The sequence below is a fragment of the Hirundo rustica genome, chromosome 8 (assembly GCF_015227805.2).
Source record: "Hirundo rustica isolate bHirRus1 chromosome 8, bHirRus1.pri.v3, whole genome shotgun sequence".
Lineage (NCBI taxonomy): Eukaryota > Metazoa > Chordata > Aves > Passeriformes > Hirundinidae > Hirundo > Hirundo rustica.
Window position 1 is genome coordinate 16,324,361 of NC_053457.1, and position 22,511 is coordinate 16,346,871.

The 22,511-nt window shown below is 44.9% G+C and overlaps 1 protein-coding gene across 1 annotated transcript in view; it reads right to left on the bottom strand.

The window, feature by feature from the left end:
- The window catches only part of TLL2 (tolloid like 2), a 75,964-nt gene that overhangs the window by 12,713 nt on the left and 40,740 nt on the right, over positions 1–22,511 (bottom strand). Inside the window, exons 3-10 of the mRNA XM_058421554.1 lie at positions 15,581–15,652; positions 12,986–13,156; positions 12,074–12,191; positions 11,462–11,640; positions 11,062–11,167; positions 7,002–7,126; positions 3,001–3,116; positions 983–1,085 (exon numbers count right to left, since the gene is read on the bottom strand). Of these exons, the coding sequence (XP_058277537.1) occupies positions 983–1,085; positions 3,001–3,116; positions 7,002–7,126; positions 11,062–11,167; positions 11,462–11,640; positions 12,074–12,191; positions 12,986–13,156; positions 15,581–15,652 (990 nt within the window). The remainder of the gene's footprint in view (positions 1–982; positions 1,086–3,000; positions 3,117–7,001; positions 7,127–11,061; positions 11,168–11,461; positions 11,641–12,073; positions 12,192–12,985; positions 13,157–15,580; positions 15,653–22,511) is intronic.

Consider the following 22,511-nt stretch of genomic DNA (forward strand, 5'->3'; position numbering starts at 1 on the left):
CCAAAATAGGCAGTAAACGGTAAAACCAGCTGCCAACTGCCCTGAAAGGCAAGCTCATTGAAACCTGGGAAGCAGCATGGCTACAGCCTCAGCACCTCACCTGGTACCAGGGCTAGGATGTCCACTGGGGCCAGGGAGTGCACCCAGACCTCCCTAAACCCTGTGACCCAATGCTGAACAGCCCAGTCCTGTGCTGCAGCATGGGGTGCAGTTCCTCTAACACAGCTTAGGGGATGATGTCCAACCTCACTGCTCCTTTCCTTTTATGGGGAAACAGCTGTTTGCAGTGCCACATTTCACATGTTTGGAACACAGAGCTTAGGAGATGAGGTCAGGATCAGAGGTAGTGGCAAAGTAGGTGGGACTCTTGAACTACTCAAGGTGACAGAAGACTTGCAGTTATGATAGCAGGAGGCAGAGAAACAGGGAGGATGCAGAGGAGCTGTCCCTCCTAGAGATGTCTGGGAGCAGGAGCAGAGTGGAGTGCTTGCACAATTTGACATGGTACAGTCTAGCAAGTTCCTTGCTAGGACTACAGAGGCTCAAAGTACAGAGTACTGTGTATTTGTAAACAGAAACTTGTGAGAAATAATGGCAGGAGCTCGGGTCAGGGGCTGTGCATCTGCTTCAATTCTGACTGCCTGACAGTTCTTCCCTGGACTTAGGAAAGAGCAATAACAAAACTCCAGAGACCACTTTTTCAGTCCCAGCCAGGGCCCTGGCTCTCTTCCCTCCCTGCCTCATTTCTCAAGCTGGAAAAGGAAGGAATAAAGCCTTTGTGACCACAGGGCTTAGAGCATAGATCATTGGGAGTGAACACAGCACACTGACTTCTCTGGATGAAGACACTAAGGGATGGCCAGTGCTGGACCTAGGATCCTTCCAAGTAAAGAAATGTTTGTTTCTGTTTGTTTTCCCCACCCACCCTCCAAAGCATCAAGAAGAATACACAAAATGCAATTAAAATTAAATAGCTACTCACCCAATAATGGAGCCTTCCTCCAGTAGCCATCACGCACCTCCACATAATCATACCAGCAAAGGCGACTTTTAAATAAGTCCATTGATGTAAAATTTAACATAATCTGAAAGGAGAGAGTGCACATTTCTCTTTGGGGAGGGAGTTACTTTAAAGAGAAGACCCTATAGATTGTTTCATTTTCACTACAGTGCTGCCTAAGTCAGTATGCAGGCAAAGAGAGTTGGGCCATTTTTAAGATTTGTACACCACCTTTTCTCAAAAAAGAAAGGCTTCTCAAGGTGTTTTAATGAAACCATGACAGCGTATGACAGCAGAGAGCCCTTTGCTATCAACCCTGTAATTCAAATTCAATACTTCTCAGTTAACTAAAATTTTAATTAAAAAAAAAAAAAAAGCCCAGTTTGGATTTTTAAAATTAAACCCTCTGGTTTTGAGTAATGTAAAAATCATAAAGGCATTGTCACATACCACACATGTTTGGGGTCTATATCTGCATATAAATGATACTTGTAAGAAATATCTAATTTTGCTAATTAGGTTCCACATTCTGACCATCAGACTCCCACCATCACTGTGATGCAATTGCATTCAGCAGTTTTACCAAACAGGGCTTGGCATTAAAATGTTATTATTTTGGTCTCCTTCCTCTCTAAGATGGATCACTGGCCTTGGTCCGGGAAGTCATCTATGGAGATCACCATTGGTGAGAACTTGTATTTTTTTTCTGGAAAGATTTGACCCATCTTATTGATTTACATCCATAGTCCGAACATAGTCACAGAAATGTCTTTGTATTAAAATGGATGTTCTCCCCCAAAGTCCCGGCTGGGTGTAGAGTGCAGTCTGCAATGATGTCACTCACTTTTTTCACATTTTTGCAGTATTCTGACTTTGGACAACAAAAGGAGATTCATCTTCTAGCAGATGCTATAAGCCCCATATCCGTTCTCAACTGACACCTCAGTGCAACAATTTGCACCAATCACTGCACTGGATTAAACAGGTAAATTGAAGCATTTAATCTGAAATCAATTCTTTATTTCCTCTTTTAACATTAGTGGTTCAGCATCTATGGATGCTGGGGCCTTCCCGACACAAGTCTGAAGATGCTGAGAAGCAAAGGGAGAGTTTATAGTGAGGTTGACACCACACAACTCTCAGTGCCACAGTTTGACAACTGGACGGCTCTTGGCCCTCTCGCCCCAGCGATGCTCTCCCTGAAGCTGATGGCAGGAGCTCAGCATGGCATGGGGCTGGGCTTGCAGGTGACAGGAACAGGTCCTGGAGCCAAGCAGCTGTTCCAAAACAAATGAGCTCTGCGCTTCTTTGTCCAAGTCTTAAGCACGTCTTGAGGGTGATCCTCAGCAAAGTCACTCTGCCAAGGAGCTCCCAAGTTGGGCTGCTCATTCTTGCGGCCTGGTATGGCGGGACAGGCCTGAAGGGCGGGTGCTGCTGGATTAAGGAACGATTTCAGTTCTACAGGAAGATCAATGAAACAAAAGGAGCTGGGGGGAAAGCAGACAGAGTGGGTGATTGATGTGCAGCGGGGCTTGGCGTTTCAAGGCAGGAAGTGGGAGTTCCCTGACAGGGACACTACACCTGCACGACAGGGGCAGGCCACAGATGTCACTCACAGCTCCTCAGCTCCCTTCAGGACCCCAGACTGCAGCACATTTAATCTAGGGCTTTGGCAAAGCAATGTGCCCTTGCCAAAGCCAACAGGTGTCAGGAAATGTCCGTGTAGGGTTCAGTCTCAAACTGAGAGGGAGGATCAGAGATCAACACACAGCCCAGATATGTAAGGAGCTCTGCTTCAGCATCACCACTTCTCTCCTCGAAAATCATGTATTCCTGACTCCATCTCTCTCCTGAGTGGTGCTCAGGAGCCTTTCCAAGCTCCATTCCTGCATGCCAGGCACGCAGAGATCTTCTGGCAGGTTCTAACACTGTCATCACAGTGAGGCAAAACCTCACATGAGAGAAGTGCAGAGTACACCTTGTGCGGCTGTGGCACCTGGCTTCTCCCCTGGGGTCACCGAGATCCTCCAGACACAGTGGGAATAGGAGGGGTAGCCATTTGGAAAGCCAGGGGCTGAGAAATTACCTGTTGAGTCTTGCAAGGTCTCTCCACAAGCTGCAGGAGAAGGGAAAAAAACACCTATCAAAAAGGAGTGACTCTGAAAGATATCAGGGTCTACCAAACTGTGTGCAAGCTGGTGGCTGGTACTCCAACAGTGCACATTCATGGTACTGGCCAAAGGTCACAGACCACCTGAGGCCTTCCCAAAGGTGTGATGTGAAATTTGTCAGAATTTCTGAGATAGAAGATGATCAGTGCAAGCACACAGACGAAACAACTACTAAAGAAGTACCCTTCTTCCTTCATCTTCCTTCCAACACGCCAGCACTTTCAGGTTTCAGTTGAGGACTATCCCATTCACTAATCAAGGGCAAAGTATTAATCCCACCCCACCTCACAACCCCACACTGCTGCCAGCAAATCTGTTTTCCCTTCATTACAAGCTGCTCAATTAAGTTTTCCTTAGTTACCATTGTAAATTGTCTCTTCTGGACTTAAAACATCGTAACAAAAACAGGGCAAGTCCCATCGCCCTCATGCCTCAGCTGCCAGCACCTTCCCAGCCACTACAATGCACAGGACAAAATATAACCACAGCTCATTCCTCTTCAACTTCCTGTTTTGTGGCCTGCTGCAGTTGATGAAATGTAGATCCCAGAGCGACTTTTGGGAAGCAAAGAATATGCACATGCATATGATCCTTTAGGGAGCTGCAGCTCTCAACATCTGGAAAAGCTGTGACTACTGTAGTTCTGCTCTCTGAGCCAGGATGACTGAACTGGAACAAGGAGTGACCATCCACATCTGCAGAGCAGATGACTGGCTGGGTTGGGAGGACCACAAATATCAAAGCTCTCATTTCCTTGACAGCACCCACTAGACACATCCAAATGCCAATTGCAAAGAGCAGGGACCTTGGCTTGCCTGCTTCCCAGTTGTTTTTCCAATTTCATAACCAACTGATATTATAAAGCTCACCTGGACCTGCAACTCTGTTTCCTCAGAAATGGCAAGGCAGCCCCCAAAAATCCCTGATTGAGCAGCAGTGCTTTGAAAGATCTGACAAGGCTTTTCCTTTCTCATGGAAACGCCAGGGGTTGTTCCTATGCTTGATGCTATCACAGGGTAATTTTGAAGCCATGATTACATTTAGGTGGGTGAGTTGGCAGTTGGAGGTGAAAAGAGACTGGTTCCATTGAAAAAATTTAATATGTTCAAGCAGGGGAGAAGGAGTAACCAAGGCCAGAATTTCTTAATTTCCCTAAGGAAGTTTGAGCCACAGCTTGACAGATCAGACTAGATGAACAAATGTGGGGACACAGAAAGGAGTTCTTTAATAATTTTTTTTTTTTTTTTTTTAATGAAGAGGGAATTCCAATCCATAACTCACCAGGATAAATAAATATTCTTTTTCTTGCTCAAAAATCTCTTTAAGCAAACATGAAGCGGTAAAGGGAGCTCTAAATCATGGGAAACATGCACAACATGACCATAGTGACATGAGCTTATTGCCCTTGTCTCAACCACAGTGAAGGTTTCCAACAGCCCAGACTTAATTCTCCCAGAGTGCAATTACCCAGCTACTGGCAAGACTCTGCAATTATGGGACAGGAACTATTGTGTCTATTTGCAGAGTCTGCTTTGCAGAAATACGAAAGGAGACCCATCTCACTCTGACCCTTGCCGAAGAAACTCCCTGGTCCTGTGACAGGCTGGCCTTCCAGCAGGGAGGAAAGCGACTGCTTGCAGTGCAGGGGGAAGCACAGGGAGCAAAGCATCTTTGTGGGGGAAGCACAACCTCTTGCAGAGCACCCTGAAAAGCAATATGACTGTACTCCACTTAGTAGCAAAGACAAGAGGTCCAATAAAGCAGACTGCTCAGTACTTCTCGGATCCAAGAAACTGAGCAGGTAGGAAGGATCAGAGGTGAAAAGCAAAGGAGTAAGGTGAATGCTTCAGAACTCATTTGTAGATGCAGCAGTTGAGTTGACAGGCACTTACAGCTCATCAGCTGGTTACCGGTACACTCTATCTTTTTGAAAATGCTCAGAGAACTGGAGGTGATTATATAATGCAGGACCATTCTCAATTTATAGTTTAGCCACCCCTGCACAATTAGCACAGCTACACAAGTCTTTTTCCTTTAGCACAGCACAAGACAGCAGGGATGAGCTGTTTTAAAAGCATTTGTAGTGACTGTAGTCATCAAATTCTCAACCGTGCAGCCATAGCAAATCTAGCATTAGCTATTATGTAGTTAACTGCATCTTGCCTTCCAGAAATTCCTTCAGCAAATTTCATTTGATTTCACCTGGCTTGGCACTCACTTTAACCCAGCAGGTATAAGCTTTGAGGAATTAAGAGCAATTTAAAACAGCAGGGTTTTAGAATGGACAAGCTAAGCAAGCCCTAACTGTAGCAGGCACATGTGCTCCAGTCTAACAAGCTGGAGAGCCCAGTTTCTTACGACAGGTACAGCAGTTGTTCTGGCTGATTCCAGGGCACACTTGTACCTCATTCTCCACCATACTAGCTTCTTTTTTTGGGAAATATTATTACGTATTCTCAGGTGAAGGCTCTCTTTCTAAAAGGGAAGCCATCTGCCACTCAACTCCTGAAATATGTTGCTGCACTTTACCCTAAAATCTTCAGCTTGACAGCTGAAGAAAGTGTCTTCATCCTAAAGTCTCCTTCAAACCCTGCTTGAACACACAGATGAAATCCTTTGGTTTTGAACTCCTTTGCTTTGCATTTTGCAGAGGAAGAAAACTTACAAGCTACAGATTCAAATGGCAGATAAAGATGTTAATGTCATTAAATATATTGCACGTCTTCTCCTAAGATGCAACCTGTGTATAAATTTTGATGCAAAGAAAGAAAAAACCACCAAAACAACAACAACAAAACAAACAAACAAACAAAAACAAAACAAAACAAAAGGCAGAAAAACAGGTATTTGAAAAAAAAAGTTTAGTAGGCTTAAATCTCTAATTATTTTGCTGCCTAATATGTTCTGAACTGCAATAACCTCTGCTAAAGCTTTGTGGGAGAAAAAAAAAAAGTAGGAAAAGTTCTACTTGGCAAATGGAAAACTTGAGACTCACAGAAGAGTCCTACATTTTAAAGAAAGTTGCTTTGTAGCTTTTAGTTAGTACCTCAGGCCACAGTGGCTTTTCAGTTTGCCTTGAGAAATCCTAAATCTGTTATTGATTCTTCCAGCTATGGGAATGAAAAGCCTGGTTGGATTAAGTCTGACTCAATCAAAAAATACAGTGCAAAACAAATTAACCCCTAGACTTATCCATGAGATAGTTTTGCAAGAACAACATTTTATTCAACCAAAATCAATCTAGAGATAAGGATGAGTGTAAGAAGAAAAATGTAATGATGAGGTAAAAAGAAAAAAAAACCCCAAAGGTTAATTAGAACTAACAGACCTAAAAGTTATACCATCCATTATAAGGTAAAAGAAGTAATCTTCAAACATGTAGACCCTGAAGGCTCCAGAATTCATTCTAGACCCTTATGGACTCATACTTTCTGACCTGTAGTTGGATACATAAAAACGGTGGATTTGCACACCAGCTATCCACACTTTCCAGGGCCTCAGCCTACCAGACATCTTCCCATCGTTTTGCTAACTCCTAGCCCCGACTCTGCCAGTAGTCTCGTACAATGGCTTCATTTTCTATGAATAGAGCTACGCTGGACCAATCTGAAGCCTTACACCTAACAAGAATACTGGAAAAGTACTAACAAGAGACACATTTTAGGCAAGTTCACTTCTCCCTCACAGCTCCAGCCTAAAGCATTTGATAGTCTAGGTTTCCCAAGTCTCTTTCCGCAAAGAGATTGTTAAAGTGCTCTTGAACACCAAAGCTTCCACATAAACCATGTGTCTCTGCTAAAGCAGGATCCATCTCCCCAAGCCATATTTACCTGGGCATTTGTACAACTTCCTTGCCTGAGCGATGTCTCCCTGGCTCAGGCGAATACGCTGACCAATAGTCGGCCGGACCCCGTTATCGTCACGACGGGGAAGGATGGTGTCAAGGAAAACTCCTCTAAAGGGAAGAGCAGAGAGAGCAATGAAGCAGGGAAAGTGACACAATGATCAGAGAGTAGAGGTGGCAGGCCTCCCACACCCCATCCCCCTGACCATATACCCCATGCTAACCAGCAATAGTGGTTTGGCTTCTAGTAACTGCTAACTATCTCAAGACAGCCTTTTCACTATAGCAGACAGCTTCCAAATGCACAAGCAAGTCTGCCAAGCCAGAAAATTCCTCATGGATATCTAAAAATTGCTGCTGCCTCTGTCTGAGGTAGAGCTTTCCTTGCCGTAAATCAGAAAAAAGCAATGAAATATTCCTGCAGATGGTCCATGGCACATCTGGCCCAGCAGGAGCACAGATTTGGCATTTAAGCCAAAGAAGCAGAGGGAAAGGGAGTTTTCCCAGTAGCAGATGGGGTTGTGCTGGCAGTGACTGGGGCTGCCACAGACAAGAGGAAAAGATCAGGTGTTCTACCTTTGTTCTGTATGAGCTTCCAAGCTAGTTAACCACTCCACTTGTCTCTGCCCCTTTTTACTTGCTACTATTTCTTCCATGTGCATCACACTCAGGAGCTCTTTACTGCACTTCTGATCTCAGTCCAGTGAAGGATTTCAGCTCAGGTCAAAATGCAGCCCATGCAGCCAAGCAAGAGCTTGCATGCAAAAAGGGACCCCAGGGGAGTATTAGGAGTGCAGGGAAGGAGGGAGGGAATCAGAAACCTGAACTCCAGGTTGGCAAAACCCAAGCTCTTGCAGTCAGGCTGTCCAGTCTGCAGGAACTTTTCACTGCACCCCTGCATGCCAAGCAGGCTTGGGGATGCCAAGGCTAGCACCGAGCTTAACCTTCAGCATCAGCCAAGTGAGGCAGACTGCTCTTTCTGAAGGACAGGCTACAACTGTCCAGAGAGTCCAATGGGAAATCAGGGCAGAAGCAATAATTTTAGTGCTGCCTAGTCCAGGGGCAGGGAGGGAAGGGGGGACATTGTTTTGTAAATATTCAAACTGAAGAAAGAAATAGAGGGAAAAGAATTTAATCTGTTTTGAAAATTGGAATCAGCTGTTGCATAGGAGATGTTGGCATTTTTTCAGCAGCAGGAAAATTCCTGATCAGCATCAAAACCAATACATACAGGATCTGAGGTGAGTCCCTCAAATTTCAATTTCTAGATTCAGTTTGTTATTCTATATGCCAGCTGCATGCCTTGGGCTGAATTTATTTACTTTTATGTATTGAAAATAAATCCTCCAATTCCAGAAACACCACAAGCATGGAAACAGGTCAGTTTGCTCAAAGTAAATTTTCAAGCCTCCTCAGGAGTTCATAGAAAAACTCAGCATTTGGCAGGGACATACTTCTGTGGCCTCTGAAATGCTTTCTGCAGATCTCCAGGCTCAACCAGGGAAGAATGACAGAGTTTAATAGAAAAACCACCACTTGCACATGCAAACTTTTGATTCTTTTTCCCATTCCACCCTTCACAACTGTGGATTCACAGCCCTCAGCTTTCAGCACATAGTGTATACCTGAGGCACTGCTCACACAACACAAACAACCCATAACTTCAAACTCCCCTTGTTACCTGCCAAACAGATTTTCTTCCAGAAGGCTGTACTCTACGCTAGGTTGCTATTTATGGGTCTTGACAGGTGTAAAAGAAATCGTTTCATGAGATGGCAACATTCAGTTTAGATTGCTGCCACATCTGCAAGGAATGCACCAGGAAATAAAAGCCTGCAGCCACACTCTGCAAAACAGGCAAATTTCTGACAGAGATGAGGACAGAAACTCCTGTGGTAAAAACGCGTCCCTGCTGTCGTTAGTCTCTTGCGCCGTACTCCTGTTTCTATTAGCCACAGACAAAAATGAGAGGCATATTGTGCTATGAAATGGAAAGGAGTGACTCTACACCAATCGTCAAAAGAATCACTGGAAAAAATTTCCACTGCTAGGACTCATCAAATCTCAGAAAAGCTGTACCTTTCTGTCCTAGGTAAAAAGTTTAGAATAAGAAAGGCCCAGGATTTACAGCAGCATTTGACCGTGGTAAACACCATGTGATTACGATCATCAATACTGACTGAAGCTAAAAACCAAGTTGTACTAAGTGCCAGGTAAGAATTCCTATAAGAGAGTAAGTCACAGACGTGACTCCATGCCCTTCCCCTGCCCACTCACACACCCCATCTGCACTGGTCAGGTGCTCACACCATCTCACACCAGCTTTCTGGTGTCTGCTAATGTACCAACACACCCAGTGCAGCCCTTCTCCTGCAGGGCCAAGCATGAACTCTCTCCCTTCCCTAGCCACGGATCTTAATGAAACTCGCTGGAACTTAATATCTTCATGCACTCTGTGCTTTGTCAGTTTGGGTTGCACCTGGACAGCACTCACAAACCTCAGTGAGGTGGGGAGGATAGGTGCATACACCCACCAGTCTCTCTGGCTGGCCAATGCATTGCTCCCTTAGGGGAGCAGATGTCAAGACAGGTCTTGGCAAAGTAAAAGCCTTTTCCCAGCACTGCTTATTTGTGGTGAGAGCACAATCACCCTACAGAGGCACTTAGTGCTCTGTTCAATTATTGCACAAAGACTGCAACTGGGGTAAGGGTGGGTCACAGAGACAAAGGGCTTAAAGAAAACAGACTTAAAAATCTTATCAAGCACCAATTTAAATCCAGCAGGACTCTTGCCATTTTTATCCCGTTTTGGCCCAGCAGGGCTCTGAAGGACCCTAGTTTTCAAGAGACACAGATTCAAAGGCATCCACAATATAAATGGTGGTAATAACTTAATCCTGCTTTTGTGCAAAACAATTCTGACCATTTAGAGTTTAGCAAATGCTGGAAGGGTCCAGCAGATCCCTCAAGGGAAGAAAAATTGTTTGCTTTGGATATCTGATGCAAAGAAATCTCCGAAGCCTGCAAAACACCCTTGCCCAAACACCATCTCCTCCTGCCACAACAAACAGCATTTCAGCACGTTTGACAGCTTTCCACTGGGTGATGTGAAGTTGTCAAAATAAAAGCACAAAGCAACAGGCTTGGTCCTTTGATACAACTGGGGAGTAAGAAAATTTAAAAACTCCCAAAGATCTCTTCAGTTTTTGCAACAAAAATTTTCCAAGAGTGTGAATACTTCCACTGTACCTTCCAACCCCTTTACCTGCAGTATGTAGTGACAGAAAGCTCTTGGGAAAGAGCAATAATAGGATTTATGGAAGAAAACTTCTAATAAGGCAGCAAAATGAATCTGATCATCCAGTATCTTTCATAAACATAGTTATGTCCTGTATATGGAATATCACCTCTCTATCCAGTAGAGTAGTTTAATCAGAATATGGGCTCCATCTGGAGGAATGAGACAGGAGTCAAGGACAAACAGCCTATGCAGAAACTGGCACTTAGCTGGGCCAGGACTGATAACCCCTCCATGAAAAAACCCAGTCACACAGAACCATGCAGCTGCAGAGGCCATGATTGAAAGCTCATGCATAAATGGTTAAAAAAATCACCCAAATAATTAAAGATCATGATCTAGAGTTAAGCTCTCCCTTAGCACAACCACTGGAGACTCTGACAGCTGTATTGTGACTCCCAAGCATAAGCTGGAAAACCAAGACATTCAAAGCTTGTTTTAGCATTATCCAACTTGCATGTGGGCAGATATGCACACAGATACACATGTACCTGCCTGGGAAGGCTGAAAAGAGTGTTAGCAAGGCTTTGGAAACTCTCTGAGATTACCAGTATTATTACTGAGTAAATACAGTGGAAAGGAGAAAACAGGAGTCCACCATATACACCCACCTTGCTTTTTCAAATATTTTTTCAAGCCTTACAATGCAGTAATAGAACAGAGGTCTCCTCCTAGGCTCTAGATATCCCACAGAGTCAACTACAAGTATCAAAAATAGTCCTAAGGACATGTAACCTTGAATAATTACCTGGAGAACGTGTTCCTAGCATAGTGCATGATGCTGTCAAAGTCATAGGTCTCTCCAAGCGAGTTCACTTCCCCAGCTTCCATCTTTAAAAAGTTGTACTCCTGACCTGTGATGACAAACAAAAAGGAAAAGAAACAAACCACTATTAGAGGAGAAAAAAAGAGAAGACTCCTACCTGTGGGAGCCTAGAATGAAATGGATATGTTCCTATGCTTCAGTAATTCCAGCTGGACATCCAAAATGTCTATTCATACAGCTATTTTGAGCCTTATTCTAGACAAGGACAGCAATATTTCTTTTCTATCCCAACCCTGAGACCACCAGCATTTTCCAAAAGTGTAGCAAGAAAGGTTTCTACCCAGCCAAAAGGCAGGTGGAATAACCTGAAGTGTGATTTTACCTTGCTGTATGTTCTCTCTGATGATAGTGACATGCTGGTCCCTGTCAGGCCGTGTGTGCTCATGCCAGAAACCCACCACATGACCCAGCTCATGAGCCACAATACCAAACTTGTCACAGTTCTTTCCAATGGATATAGCCTGAGGGCCCCCTCCTCGGCGACCCACGTAAGAGCAGCACCTGGAAAAGAAAACCCACAAACCCATGCAGCACATCAGTGACTTGAGGAACTCTAAAACACAGGAACAGAGGATGGTGTCTGGCAGGGTTCAGGACAGGCCAGCAGTTACATACACTATATGTACTTACATGTAAGTACAAAGAAAACAAAGAAAAAAGTGCATCTCTATAAACACGCACATGTACATTTAAGTGTTATTCCAGGAAAAGAGAATCCAGAAAGGCTTAGCACCTTCTGAGTACAGTATTTAGTGTTTACTTTCTGAGTAAATACTAAACTATCCTGGCAATCCTCACTGCAAGTGACCAGCTGCATCTCTGTGCCAGGTTCTCAATGTAGCCATTGGTCTATTCTGGGCTAGACGTACAAAGCACGTGTCACTGAAAGCGCTGTTTGCAATAGAGAGCTGTGAGGAACGTGTGCATCACTTACCCACAGGTTCTGTATGTGAACACAATGAAGCTCTCTTCATCAGTTCTCTCCACAAAGGTCACACAAGTGTGTTTCTCCCAGTGCCTCATTGCTTGCTTAAAGATAGCTCTTTGGGTTCCTGGAAAAGAGATCAAGAGGAGCAAACAGTGAAGGCCTGGCTTTCAGGAAAATCTCTAATGGACTTCATCTGGATATGGAAACAATCAGCCTTTCAAATAAACAATCTTATGTCTGCAGACACCTCTTGGACTCTGGGGCCCACTTCCAGCATTACCTTCCTGTATCATCTTTTCTCTCCTTGTGCCTGACAAATTTACTGCTCTAATTAAACAGGTAGCAAACTTTACAGATTAAGTACATCAATATTTGTGATTATAAAACACGTCTCCTCTCTAGGTACAGGCCATTCTGGCAGAGCTGCCAGGTGTTCTGATCTGAACACCAGCTACTAAGTGATGTGCCAAATTTGCTCTCACGACATGAAATAAACGACCACGCACGTTTTTCAAGACCCAGGAATCTCATGAGTGCTACAGATGCTCCTCAAAACCAAGGCAGAGCTATTGTGAGGAACCCAGAGCACTGCTCCCAACAGCAGAGAGGATTCTCTTCTGGAAAAACAGAGGGCAAGCACAGCTCACAGGTGCTGGCCCCTAAAGAAAAGTGACTCAGTCACTCAAATATCTCTTGGACTCCAAGAGAAGAACCATCTCACTGCACACCTCAGCTTCAGGCTTCCACAGTGCACAATTCCTTGTGCAATGACATGCCCACCCTGCCTCAGGAGACAGATTCCCAAGGACCTGAGTCATTTGTGGGAGAACTCTGCTCCAGAGATTTCCCACAGGGTTTGAGACACAAACCCCGTGTGTTTGTGTCTCAGAAACAGAAAGCAGTGTTTTCACTACTGACCAGTGAAATTTCCTCCGATCACATAGGGGATGACCCCCCCAGGCCAGATCCTCTCAGCCCTGGATGTGGTTGCCCTGCGCGCTCTGGGAGAGGAGTGTGCATCCGTCCCAGACCCATCTTTATATTCTTTCCTCTTTGGGCTCCTTGCAAGCGTTGTGTTCTGCCTGCCGTCTGCAAGACAGAGTGGCAACACTGTTTAAATCCTCTTTAGTTCCACGTGCAGCCCTCAGGTAATACCCTGGAGCTTCAGAAAAAGAGAAAAAGAAAAAGCAAGGTGTTAAACCAAACCAGAAGTCATAGCCAGATTTTCCAGTGATTTTTGGGGGACTTTGAGGCTGCTAATCTATAGATAACTAACTCTTCTTGTTTTGGAGCCTCCACATGCACTGTGCCAAAGCTGTTCTCCCATTAGGATGTAAAAGCACATTCTTCCGTGTCTCTAGCCACTCACTCACTGCAACAGCATCTTCACAGATGAGGGCACTACTTAAACAAGGGGAACAGGAGGTGGGAATCAAAGCAACCTAGATGTCACTATATATTCTCAATTTGCACTACCTCTCTACTCATTTGCAGAGAATGGTTTGTTCTGTTGGGAATAGCTGAAATCTGTACTCAAGGCTGAAAAGTATTACTTTGGTTTCACATACCAGGTCTTGGGTGGTTTGGAAATCTATAAAGATCGGACAGTCTCTGTTGGAGGAGGGATGCTCAGGATGGAAAACAGAGGCGCAAATCTCCATCCGTGCTGAATCTCTTCATTTTAATAAAAAGGAGCGAAAATACAAAAAGGAAAGCAGAACACGTCTCATTTCTTGTTACAAAGGGTAGAGGGGCCCTGGTTGTGTGATGTTCAGCACTGGTGTTAAAATCTGCAACAGGATTCATACTGACTTCCAGGCAGACCCTGTACCTTGCCCTGCATCTGTGCTGCTGCAGCCCAGCTCAGATACTGGTTACGCCTACATGAGTTGCACTTTTCATATGGTGAGAGTCTGACAGCTTTACTCAAAATATCCTTTACTCAAAGCTTCCTGGTTGCTCATCCCCTAATTGAGGTGCCACGGGCAACTCAAACCCTCAAAGCAGCCACAGTCTAGCTGGGCTTTAGAAACCTCTGTGTGCAGACACCACTTGTTAAGCTCCCTGTGTTGCACAGCCAACTCATCAGCTGGACTAGGGCAAAGGAATAACATTACAGGTGTTGCTATGCTCCAGAGAGTGCTGGCCTAAAGGGTCACACCAAGGCGAACATCCTTGTCACCTCGAGGAGCAGCACTGCCGACAGTGGTTCACCAGCGGACCGCTGTGAAGCCCGGAAGGATGGCAATTTGTATGTAAATCAGCAAGACCAGCCACAGCTTTGCTTTCCACGTCAGGGACATGGGCTGCTGGGTTATTAAAAAGCACAGGTCCAGCTAAGACCTTCCTCTAGTGACTGGGGGGCTGCTGAGAACCTCTCCCCTATTCATCCCTCCAGCCGAAGCATCAGTGAGCAAACCACTACTGTCAAGGCTGAGAGGTTCAATACAATGGGAAAGAAAGTCAGGCACTATAGGGGAATGAAAAGAATGACTTTAAACCCTCCCTCCTACTTCACCAGGTCAAGCCCTTCCTGCTGAAGACCTTGCTCTGAGCTGCAGGACAAAAAACGGGAATTTGCCTTTTGTTCCTAAGCACCTTTCTGGCATTTCAGAAGCTGCCCCATCCCCAAGCCAGCTGCTGGATCCTGGAAGGCAGATGCTCTGAGGTTGGGGGCTCTCCCAATAAAGGAAGAACCACCCTCCTGCATATACCTGGTACTGCTGGTACCAGGCAGCAGCACAGGCACTGGCATTAAAAGGGCCACAGCCAGAAGGAGACAAGGTCTCAAGACAGAAGTAGTCTTGTTCTTCTAGTCACAAACTGCTCCTGGGCCTGCCCAAAATCTCTGTGGATTTGCACACAGACAGCTTCTGATAGCAAAGCCAAGTGAGGAGGTGTCTGTCCCGTGCTCTCCTGTGCCTGGTGCAGCAGCAGCTGTGCACAGGGGACTCTGAGCCCACACTTCTGTGCCACCAACGCTTCCATGCCTTGCCAGCAACACACACTCTTGGGCAAATTCTCCCCACCCGTCCTGCAACAGCTCTTGACTGCTCCTAACTCCTTTCTGTCTTTAACAACTGAAATTTGTTAAAATCTCCTCCCTGGAGAGGCCTGACACATTCTTCTAGCAAGTGCTGCTTGTGGGTAGGGGTGAGCATTTGCCTTTATATCACTTCGGGTATTTTTTCCCCTTCATTCACTTATTAAACTGTCTTTATCTCAACCAATGGTTTTGCCACTCTTGCTTTTCCTGCTGTCTCACCTCTCCTGTAGGAGGAGGGGAACAGTGACTGGGTGCTCAGCTTCTGGCTGGGGTCAACCCACCACATTATACAAGGCAAACCCACCCTTTTCAGAGAGTTCACCAACAGCAAAAAATGTCCGGGCAGGGCTGATCTCCCAGGCAGAGAGGCACACAAATGTACAAAACAGTACAAAAATATATTTTTTACAGGGGGTAAAAAAAGTAAATAAAAGATACCCAAAGGTCTGGGTGGGGTACCACATTACCCTTTTTAACTGCTTTGTCACTATGGTCAGTCGAAGTGACATTTTCACTTGACACCTCCTCTCCCAGGCCTCCTGCAAAGGAAAAAAGAGCAGAGACTCATCTCAGGTGAGCTGGCTGGCAGAGCTCTGATGTGGAAAGGACAGCAGTTATCAGTAATGCCAGTTGGGAGTCTGCTTTCCCTGTTCAGGAAGCAGGGACTAAACCCTTGATAAAGCTAGGCACTTTCCCTGGATTTGTTCCTAGCCTACAGTGACACCTTGCAGCTCGTTACCATACCATGCCGAAGTCTCTCCATACGCCGAATAGGCAGGAAGTCTCTTCTAGGGAAGGCTAATTTCATGGAGACTTAATGAGAGCAGGAGCTGAATGAGCTGATCCCTGTAGAGGTACTGCAAGAGCAAGCTTCTGTAGCCTTGGTGGTAAGATAAAGCATGAAGAGCATGGTAAACCACCACACTCAGGAAAGAGTACACTGTTGGTCATGCAGCACTGCTGTATGGACAGTTACAGCACAGACACTTCCAAGACAGCTGGACATCTTCCAGTCACTGAAGCAGTCTTGCTTTGCCAGCTGGAAAACTCTCCTTTGCTCTAGAGCTGGCTTCTAGCAAATCCTTCTCCAGCCCATGCCATGGGGCAAGGACCGGGGAAAAGGTTTATCTCTGACACCCTGGAGAAGGGCTGAGAGGATGGTAATAAATCTCCAACATTATACTACAACTGATACGAGCATCAGGAAAATTATGATGAAAAATAGCTACAAAACAATTCAGAAGAAAATAAAATGCCCAGATTCTCAGCTGGCTATAGGTTAGAGCATCCTGGTCCAAGAGAGACAGTAAATCAGGGGTTTGTCTCCCAGAGGAAGTGCCATAGTTTAACAGAGCTTGGCTGGACAAAAGCCATTAGATGTGTGAACAGGAACAAGCCTGATTCAACAAGATGGATTGCTCTGAACTCTATCACTCTTTTCCAGCTTCCATGTCCCATCCTAAGATTTCCCTTTGTTTTCTTTCATGCCCAGTCCTCGTCACTTCCTTAAGCCCAAGCCCAACAAAAGTTCCTCTTCTCAGTTTTACATCCCCAGGACTTCTCCCACCCCCACCCCTGCAAAGTATGCTATTCTTCACACAATATCTCATTCCATTTAAAGGAAACCACAACTGGCCATTCATCACCAGAATTATTAAGGCATGCAATCTTTGCTGAGGCAAAGGATAATTTTGTATTTCTAAATAAATGCAGCTTGCTTCCAGTCACAAACAGATTGCTTCTTAATTGAACTTAGGAGGTGAATTATATGGTGAATTAGGGAAAGAGAACAACTCTGTATTTAGTGAATTGTTCTCCTAAGAGGGAGCTGCATGGGATTGAATTGCAAATGATGGCACCAAACCCTAGAGCCGGGCCCCTCTCCTGTGCCCGAGCTGCTGACCTCTCTGTGCCGCGGTGCCATTCCAGCACACGGCTTTTCCAAGCTGTGAGCGCATTCTTTCCCAGAGATCAGTGCAGGCCTTGGTTTCTTATGCAAAGAAGAGGTTTGAATAAACTAGTGTGACTAATGAAATCTACAACATCTTTGCATATTTTGTCTTATTGTAGCCCATGAAAAGGGAGAGCACTACACAAAGGCCAGATATGGGGATGCACATATACCAGATATTTTCAAACTCTCATCTCACACAGACATGGGGCACCCACAGGCTTGTGTCCCACAAGGTTGTTCGGAATCAAACGTGACAATTTTAGAAGATCCTTTACTGATTACCTTGAGTTTTTTGACATTTCCTATCATCATGATGCCTAAAGATAGCCCAAAAATTAAAGTGACCTGACAGACATTTGGTCCTCGTCTGATTCCTTCCAAGAGAGGGCTAATGTAGGATCCCAGAAGAATGTATGAAGAAATTATATATTATTAACAATAAATAAGGAAGCCAACAAATGCACCTTGTATCTGGAAGCAGCTGCACTTAGGCTGCAGGTAATGTGTAGGTCCTGTTGTCCCCTCAACACCTTCCTGAAGTTGTACCTCTCTGTCAGACTACTCTGTCACATCCAAAAGCAGAACATATTCCACTGCTCCAGAGCATGACATGCCCATGTATGCACTGAAGCCCATTATCACTGGAAACACGGAAGAGGAGAAGGGAGATTTTCAGTTTGATATCGTGCTCTGTGGAAAGCCAATAAAAGCAGGCTTGTATCCCAGAAAGACATCACACTGACTTTAATGGATATGCAGCAGTTACCAAGTCCCCCAAGATCACTTTCACCCTCAGTACTCTCCACCCGCTGCTGTGCTAGACCAGCACTTATCTTTCTTCAGCCTGAGTCTTGTCTGCTTCTCCCACAACCAGTTGAAGATACAGAATTTGTTAGGTCATGTCTCCATGCAGAGAGCTGTACTAGATCTCCTAAACCCTCAACCTCCACATTTTTGTAATTCAATTCTTCCTAATAATTTGTCCTACTTAACAGCTGCAACTCCAGCAGAACACTGCTGGACCCCCTAACTAGGTATCTTCATCTCTGTGCATGACCTGGCAGAGAAACAAAAGAGATTCTCCACGCAGGCTGGGGAATATTTCATCTTCTACCTACAGTGCACTTGTACAACAACTTGGTTTTCTGTTTCTCACAGACCAGCACTGCCAAGGGACCTTGGCTAACCAAAGCAAATGTCCAGAAGCTTGAAAGCACCACAAATCTGAGATAAATCCACCATGTCTGCAAGCATGGCTGAAGAACAGGGGTATAAAAATTGTTTCCAGGAGCTAGAAGCAGCCTTAGGTGGTAAGTAAGGGTCCAGCGAAGCAGAAAGCAGCAGGCTGGGGCGTTGTTGGGAAGAAAGCAGTTTCTCTCACTCTCCCCAGGAGAGGAAAATGAAAAATCCAATTTTGTTAAATGAAGTCCAAGTTGTTCAGCTGAAACCAAAATAAAGGACAAGATATTAAGAGAGAGAGTGCACAAAGTATGCCACCAAAATGATACTGTTTGCAGTTCCTTTGCACCACTAGCACAGACAAAAGATGTGCAACCTGATGGGAGAGCAGGAAGCAGACTCCATTCAGCACCCTTATTTCCAATAAAGGGGGCTGGGACTCGGAGAAGTAGTAATATATCAGGCCTGAAAATGTGTCTTCTGCAAGATGCAATTTAGGATTGAAGGTATTTACTGCTGTGCACGTTCTGGTTAGGTTTGTTTGCTTAAGCTCAGATAGCCTGAATCACCAAAGAGGGGACAATCAGATCTCTTGCTAACTGAAGCTTCTGTGCTTCTTCCACTTGTTTATGGACCATGAAGGGGCTCTTGTCTGGAAAAGGAAGAGGAAAGCCAGGCAAAGCAGTGAAGCAGCCTGCTGGTGAATCAGAATGCATGTAAGTTGGCCCAGAAATACCTACCACCCTCCTATGGGGGTCCATTTAAGAACTCAGAGCTGCTTGAGGGGCAGCTGACTTCCAAAACATTTTAGCACCGTCTGTCTTCGGGCTTTCATCTGAAAATGCTACTCTGAGACAAGATTAGTTACTCAGTTAAAAGCAAAGGAGGAACATCAGTCTATCCCGAGTCAAGCTTCATTTCCAAATGATGCTTATCTACAATGTTAGTCTAGAACCCAAATAGTGACAATAGGAATGGTAGTTGTCTGAAAAATTGCAGTCTGAGAACACAGAATATTCTTACATGGGAAATTGGATGGGATGAAGCTTGTAACACCTCCCTTTTTTTCCAAACTGTACAAGTTCCCATTAAAATCAAAACCACTTCCAGAACAGGTCCAAGCCAGGATAATTTTCTCTCTCCAGACCAATGAAGAATTTTCACGTTCATAAAGTTTTCCTTTCCCTTTCCTGGTTGCTGTCCACACAGGGAAAGGGTTCCACAGCTGAACTTTGAAGGTAGCTACCACCCATATGCTCATCACCTCTGCTGAGGACAAAGGAGTCCACAGTGAGCACTGAGGACTTTGACAGATTTTCCAATTTTTCTGGTTTAGCAGAGAGTAACTTGGCTGTGCACATAATTATTTGCTCTCAGGTGAATCGAACTGCAGCAAGACTTTTTCTAATGTATCTTACTGTGGAGAAAAGGCCATTTCAGATCTGGGTCACAACACAATGATAAAAAAAAAAAATATTTTTGAAAAATTATTAACAATTTCACCCTCCTGCTGCCTTAAAACACCCTGCTTTCATAATCTCACTCAACATATAGGCTATTCACATGCTACAGCTTAGAGACTGGATTTCAAACAGAGACTGCAATTAAGCACCAACAAAAACAAGTAGTGCAGTTAATATTAAACACTAGTCATTCTTCAGAGTTTCAGTTCTGGTGAGTTCTATCATATTATGACCATCAGAGAAGTTCTTGGAAAAACATGACAAGCCAAACAATGTTAGATGCAGTTTTTACCTTCATTAACCAGGGGTCAAGAACTGTTTAGCATAGGGAAAAAAACTTTGTTTCACTGGGTTTTCTAAGCACAGAAAAAGCGATGATTTTATTAAAACAACTTCTGCTGGGAAAATGCATTCAGAATGCAGAACAGATGTTTCCCAGAGCTGGTGGAGAGTCTATAGCAAAAACCTTGCATAAGCCCCCATACCCTGGAGATCTCAGCAAATGATTTGAGATATATCCTTCAGCATTTCCTGTCAGTGGAATAGCTGAAGTTCCCTCAATTTACTTAAAGAAAAATAAATTAAAGAAAGGAAGAGTTCTGAACCCCAAATTCCCTGCAGGAATCTGTTTTTCATATTCAGAGTAAGCTGACTAGCTGCAATAACTCAGGAGAGTCCCAAGGTCCAGTGGCTTGACAGGCAGATGTGTCATCTCCACATCAGCTGTGAATGCTTGTGCAGGGAAGGAGGACACTGGCCTCACAGGGAAGTTCATGAGAGGAGGAAGGTGAATAGAGCTGAGCAAACCCAGGGCTGCCACAGACATGAGCTACAAAGCACATAATGGACCAAGGTCTTCTGCTGGCCAGCTGTATCTGGAGTGGTTCTGCAGGCAGAGCAGAAGTGCAGGCAGCACCATTGCCAAACACCAGGTATTTCCCCTGGATACTCCCTGCTTTTCTGGAAGTGGCAACTTCACTTTTATACTGTGATCCATCTTGTTTTTAAAGAAGGCATTGCAAGAAAGGGGACAATCTGACCCAACCTCTCCACCAACCTTTCAACTGAGAGTTAATGCTTCGGGGGTTCAATATTCTCTGGAAAAAAGGGAGGACTGAGAAGACTGAAAGGGGTCTTTTCTTGTGGGCTGTAACAATCAATTCTGTTCCCTAGGGTAAAAAGATGGATAAACGAGAGATAAAAGAAAGAAAAAAGTTACCTACAACCTGTGTCATCTCACTGGTTTCTTTCAGTAAGAAAGAGCCCTGCAAGTACAGTGCTTTTACTGAGGCAAGTAAAAATGAAAAGCTAAAGTGAGTACATGAGTATTCTGGCCATGTGTATGTCTCTGCTGTTTAGCCAGGTCCCCACACATGGTGTAAGACTTCTCCCCTCCAGCATATAAATACAGTAAGGCATAGTACCATCTATCCTCATCCCCTTGCACTTGACTTCTTGTCAATCTCATGGATCAGGATCTATTCCTAACAGATGTCAGCCTCACTATTACATTCCTCTCAATTCACAAAAACCACCTTCCCTCCCTGTCTCTTTTGGAAGGAAAGAAAAACAAGTGAACTTGCAGGCAATAAGGAAACTGCAAGAGCTGGCTTGGGTTCACCCACTGCTGTCCTAGTTGACAGCACCAACCTCACAGCCCCCTTGGCTGACATTCTTTTCCTTCTGACCTGCAGAGTCGAATTTCTTCAGCCTCAGTGCACCACAGGCTGCTCCAGACAGGGCCATGCACTACTGCCTGTGCTGCCCTGCTCCAGATGCAGCTTCCAGGGGCTGGGGCTCTCCACAACCCAGCCAGGCTGCTCCTCACCTTCAGCCTTCCCAATCCTCTTGTTTTCCCCCTACCTTGTTTATGCTGGATAAAAATTAACTCAAAATGAAAACACTTACATGAGAAGCTAAGTTATGTTTGAATGGAATTGAAACTCCTTCCATGGAGAATGTTTTGTGCCACTATAAAGACCTTTCTTCCACTTCACTTTCTGCCTAGACATTCAGACACTCACAGTCCTGGAGCTTCTTGGAGAGTTTTTCATATGTTCTTATGCCCTAGGTGCCTGAACCACATTTAACAGGCAGTTGAGCAGCCTAAGTAGACATAGCTGAGACACCTCATCTGCTTGGTTACCTACCAACTCCACCACAGCTCACGTAAAGAGCACCTGAAACCAACTGCCAAACCATGGAAACCCAGGCAGGAGCCAGCACTGAGGCCAGACAAGTAGGACATAAAACACTTTGGGAGCACAAGCCAGATGTAGCCACTGTTAGGTAACCTTAGACCATCTCCTTCCCCACGGTCTTCCCTGACTCCTGGGTGAAACAGGTGCTCAAATTTGCTGTCATTAGAAGAGCCATGAGGGAGCTGAGGACTATGGGCAGAGGCGTTCTCCTCACTGAGCCAGCTGCTCCAATAGGTGCTGCTGGAGCTGCCCTGTCCTTCCCAGGGACAGCTGCAGTTTGCAGGGGGAGTCAGGTCACAAACCCACTCTACCACAAACTGACTCCAGGATACAGCAACAATTGAAGTGAAGGAGTGGCTAATCCCCTCCCTAACACAGCCTGATGCATCTCACACTCCCTTTTCCTCTCTAGGAAGTGGAACTGCAAGATAATCTGAATATTTCCTTTTGCTTCTGATCTTTGCCCTGGAGAAACTCGTTACCCATTCCCCAGGGCTGTCCAAGTCACCATCTGGCCTCAGAACTACAACAGCAAACACAGTCCAGTCCTCCAGCCTAAAATTAATTTGCTTTCTTTTCCCACTTGACAGCTGAATAAATA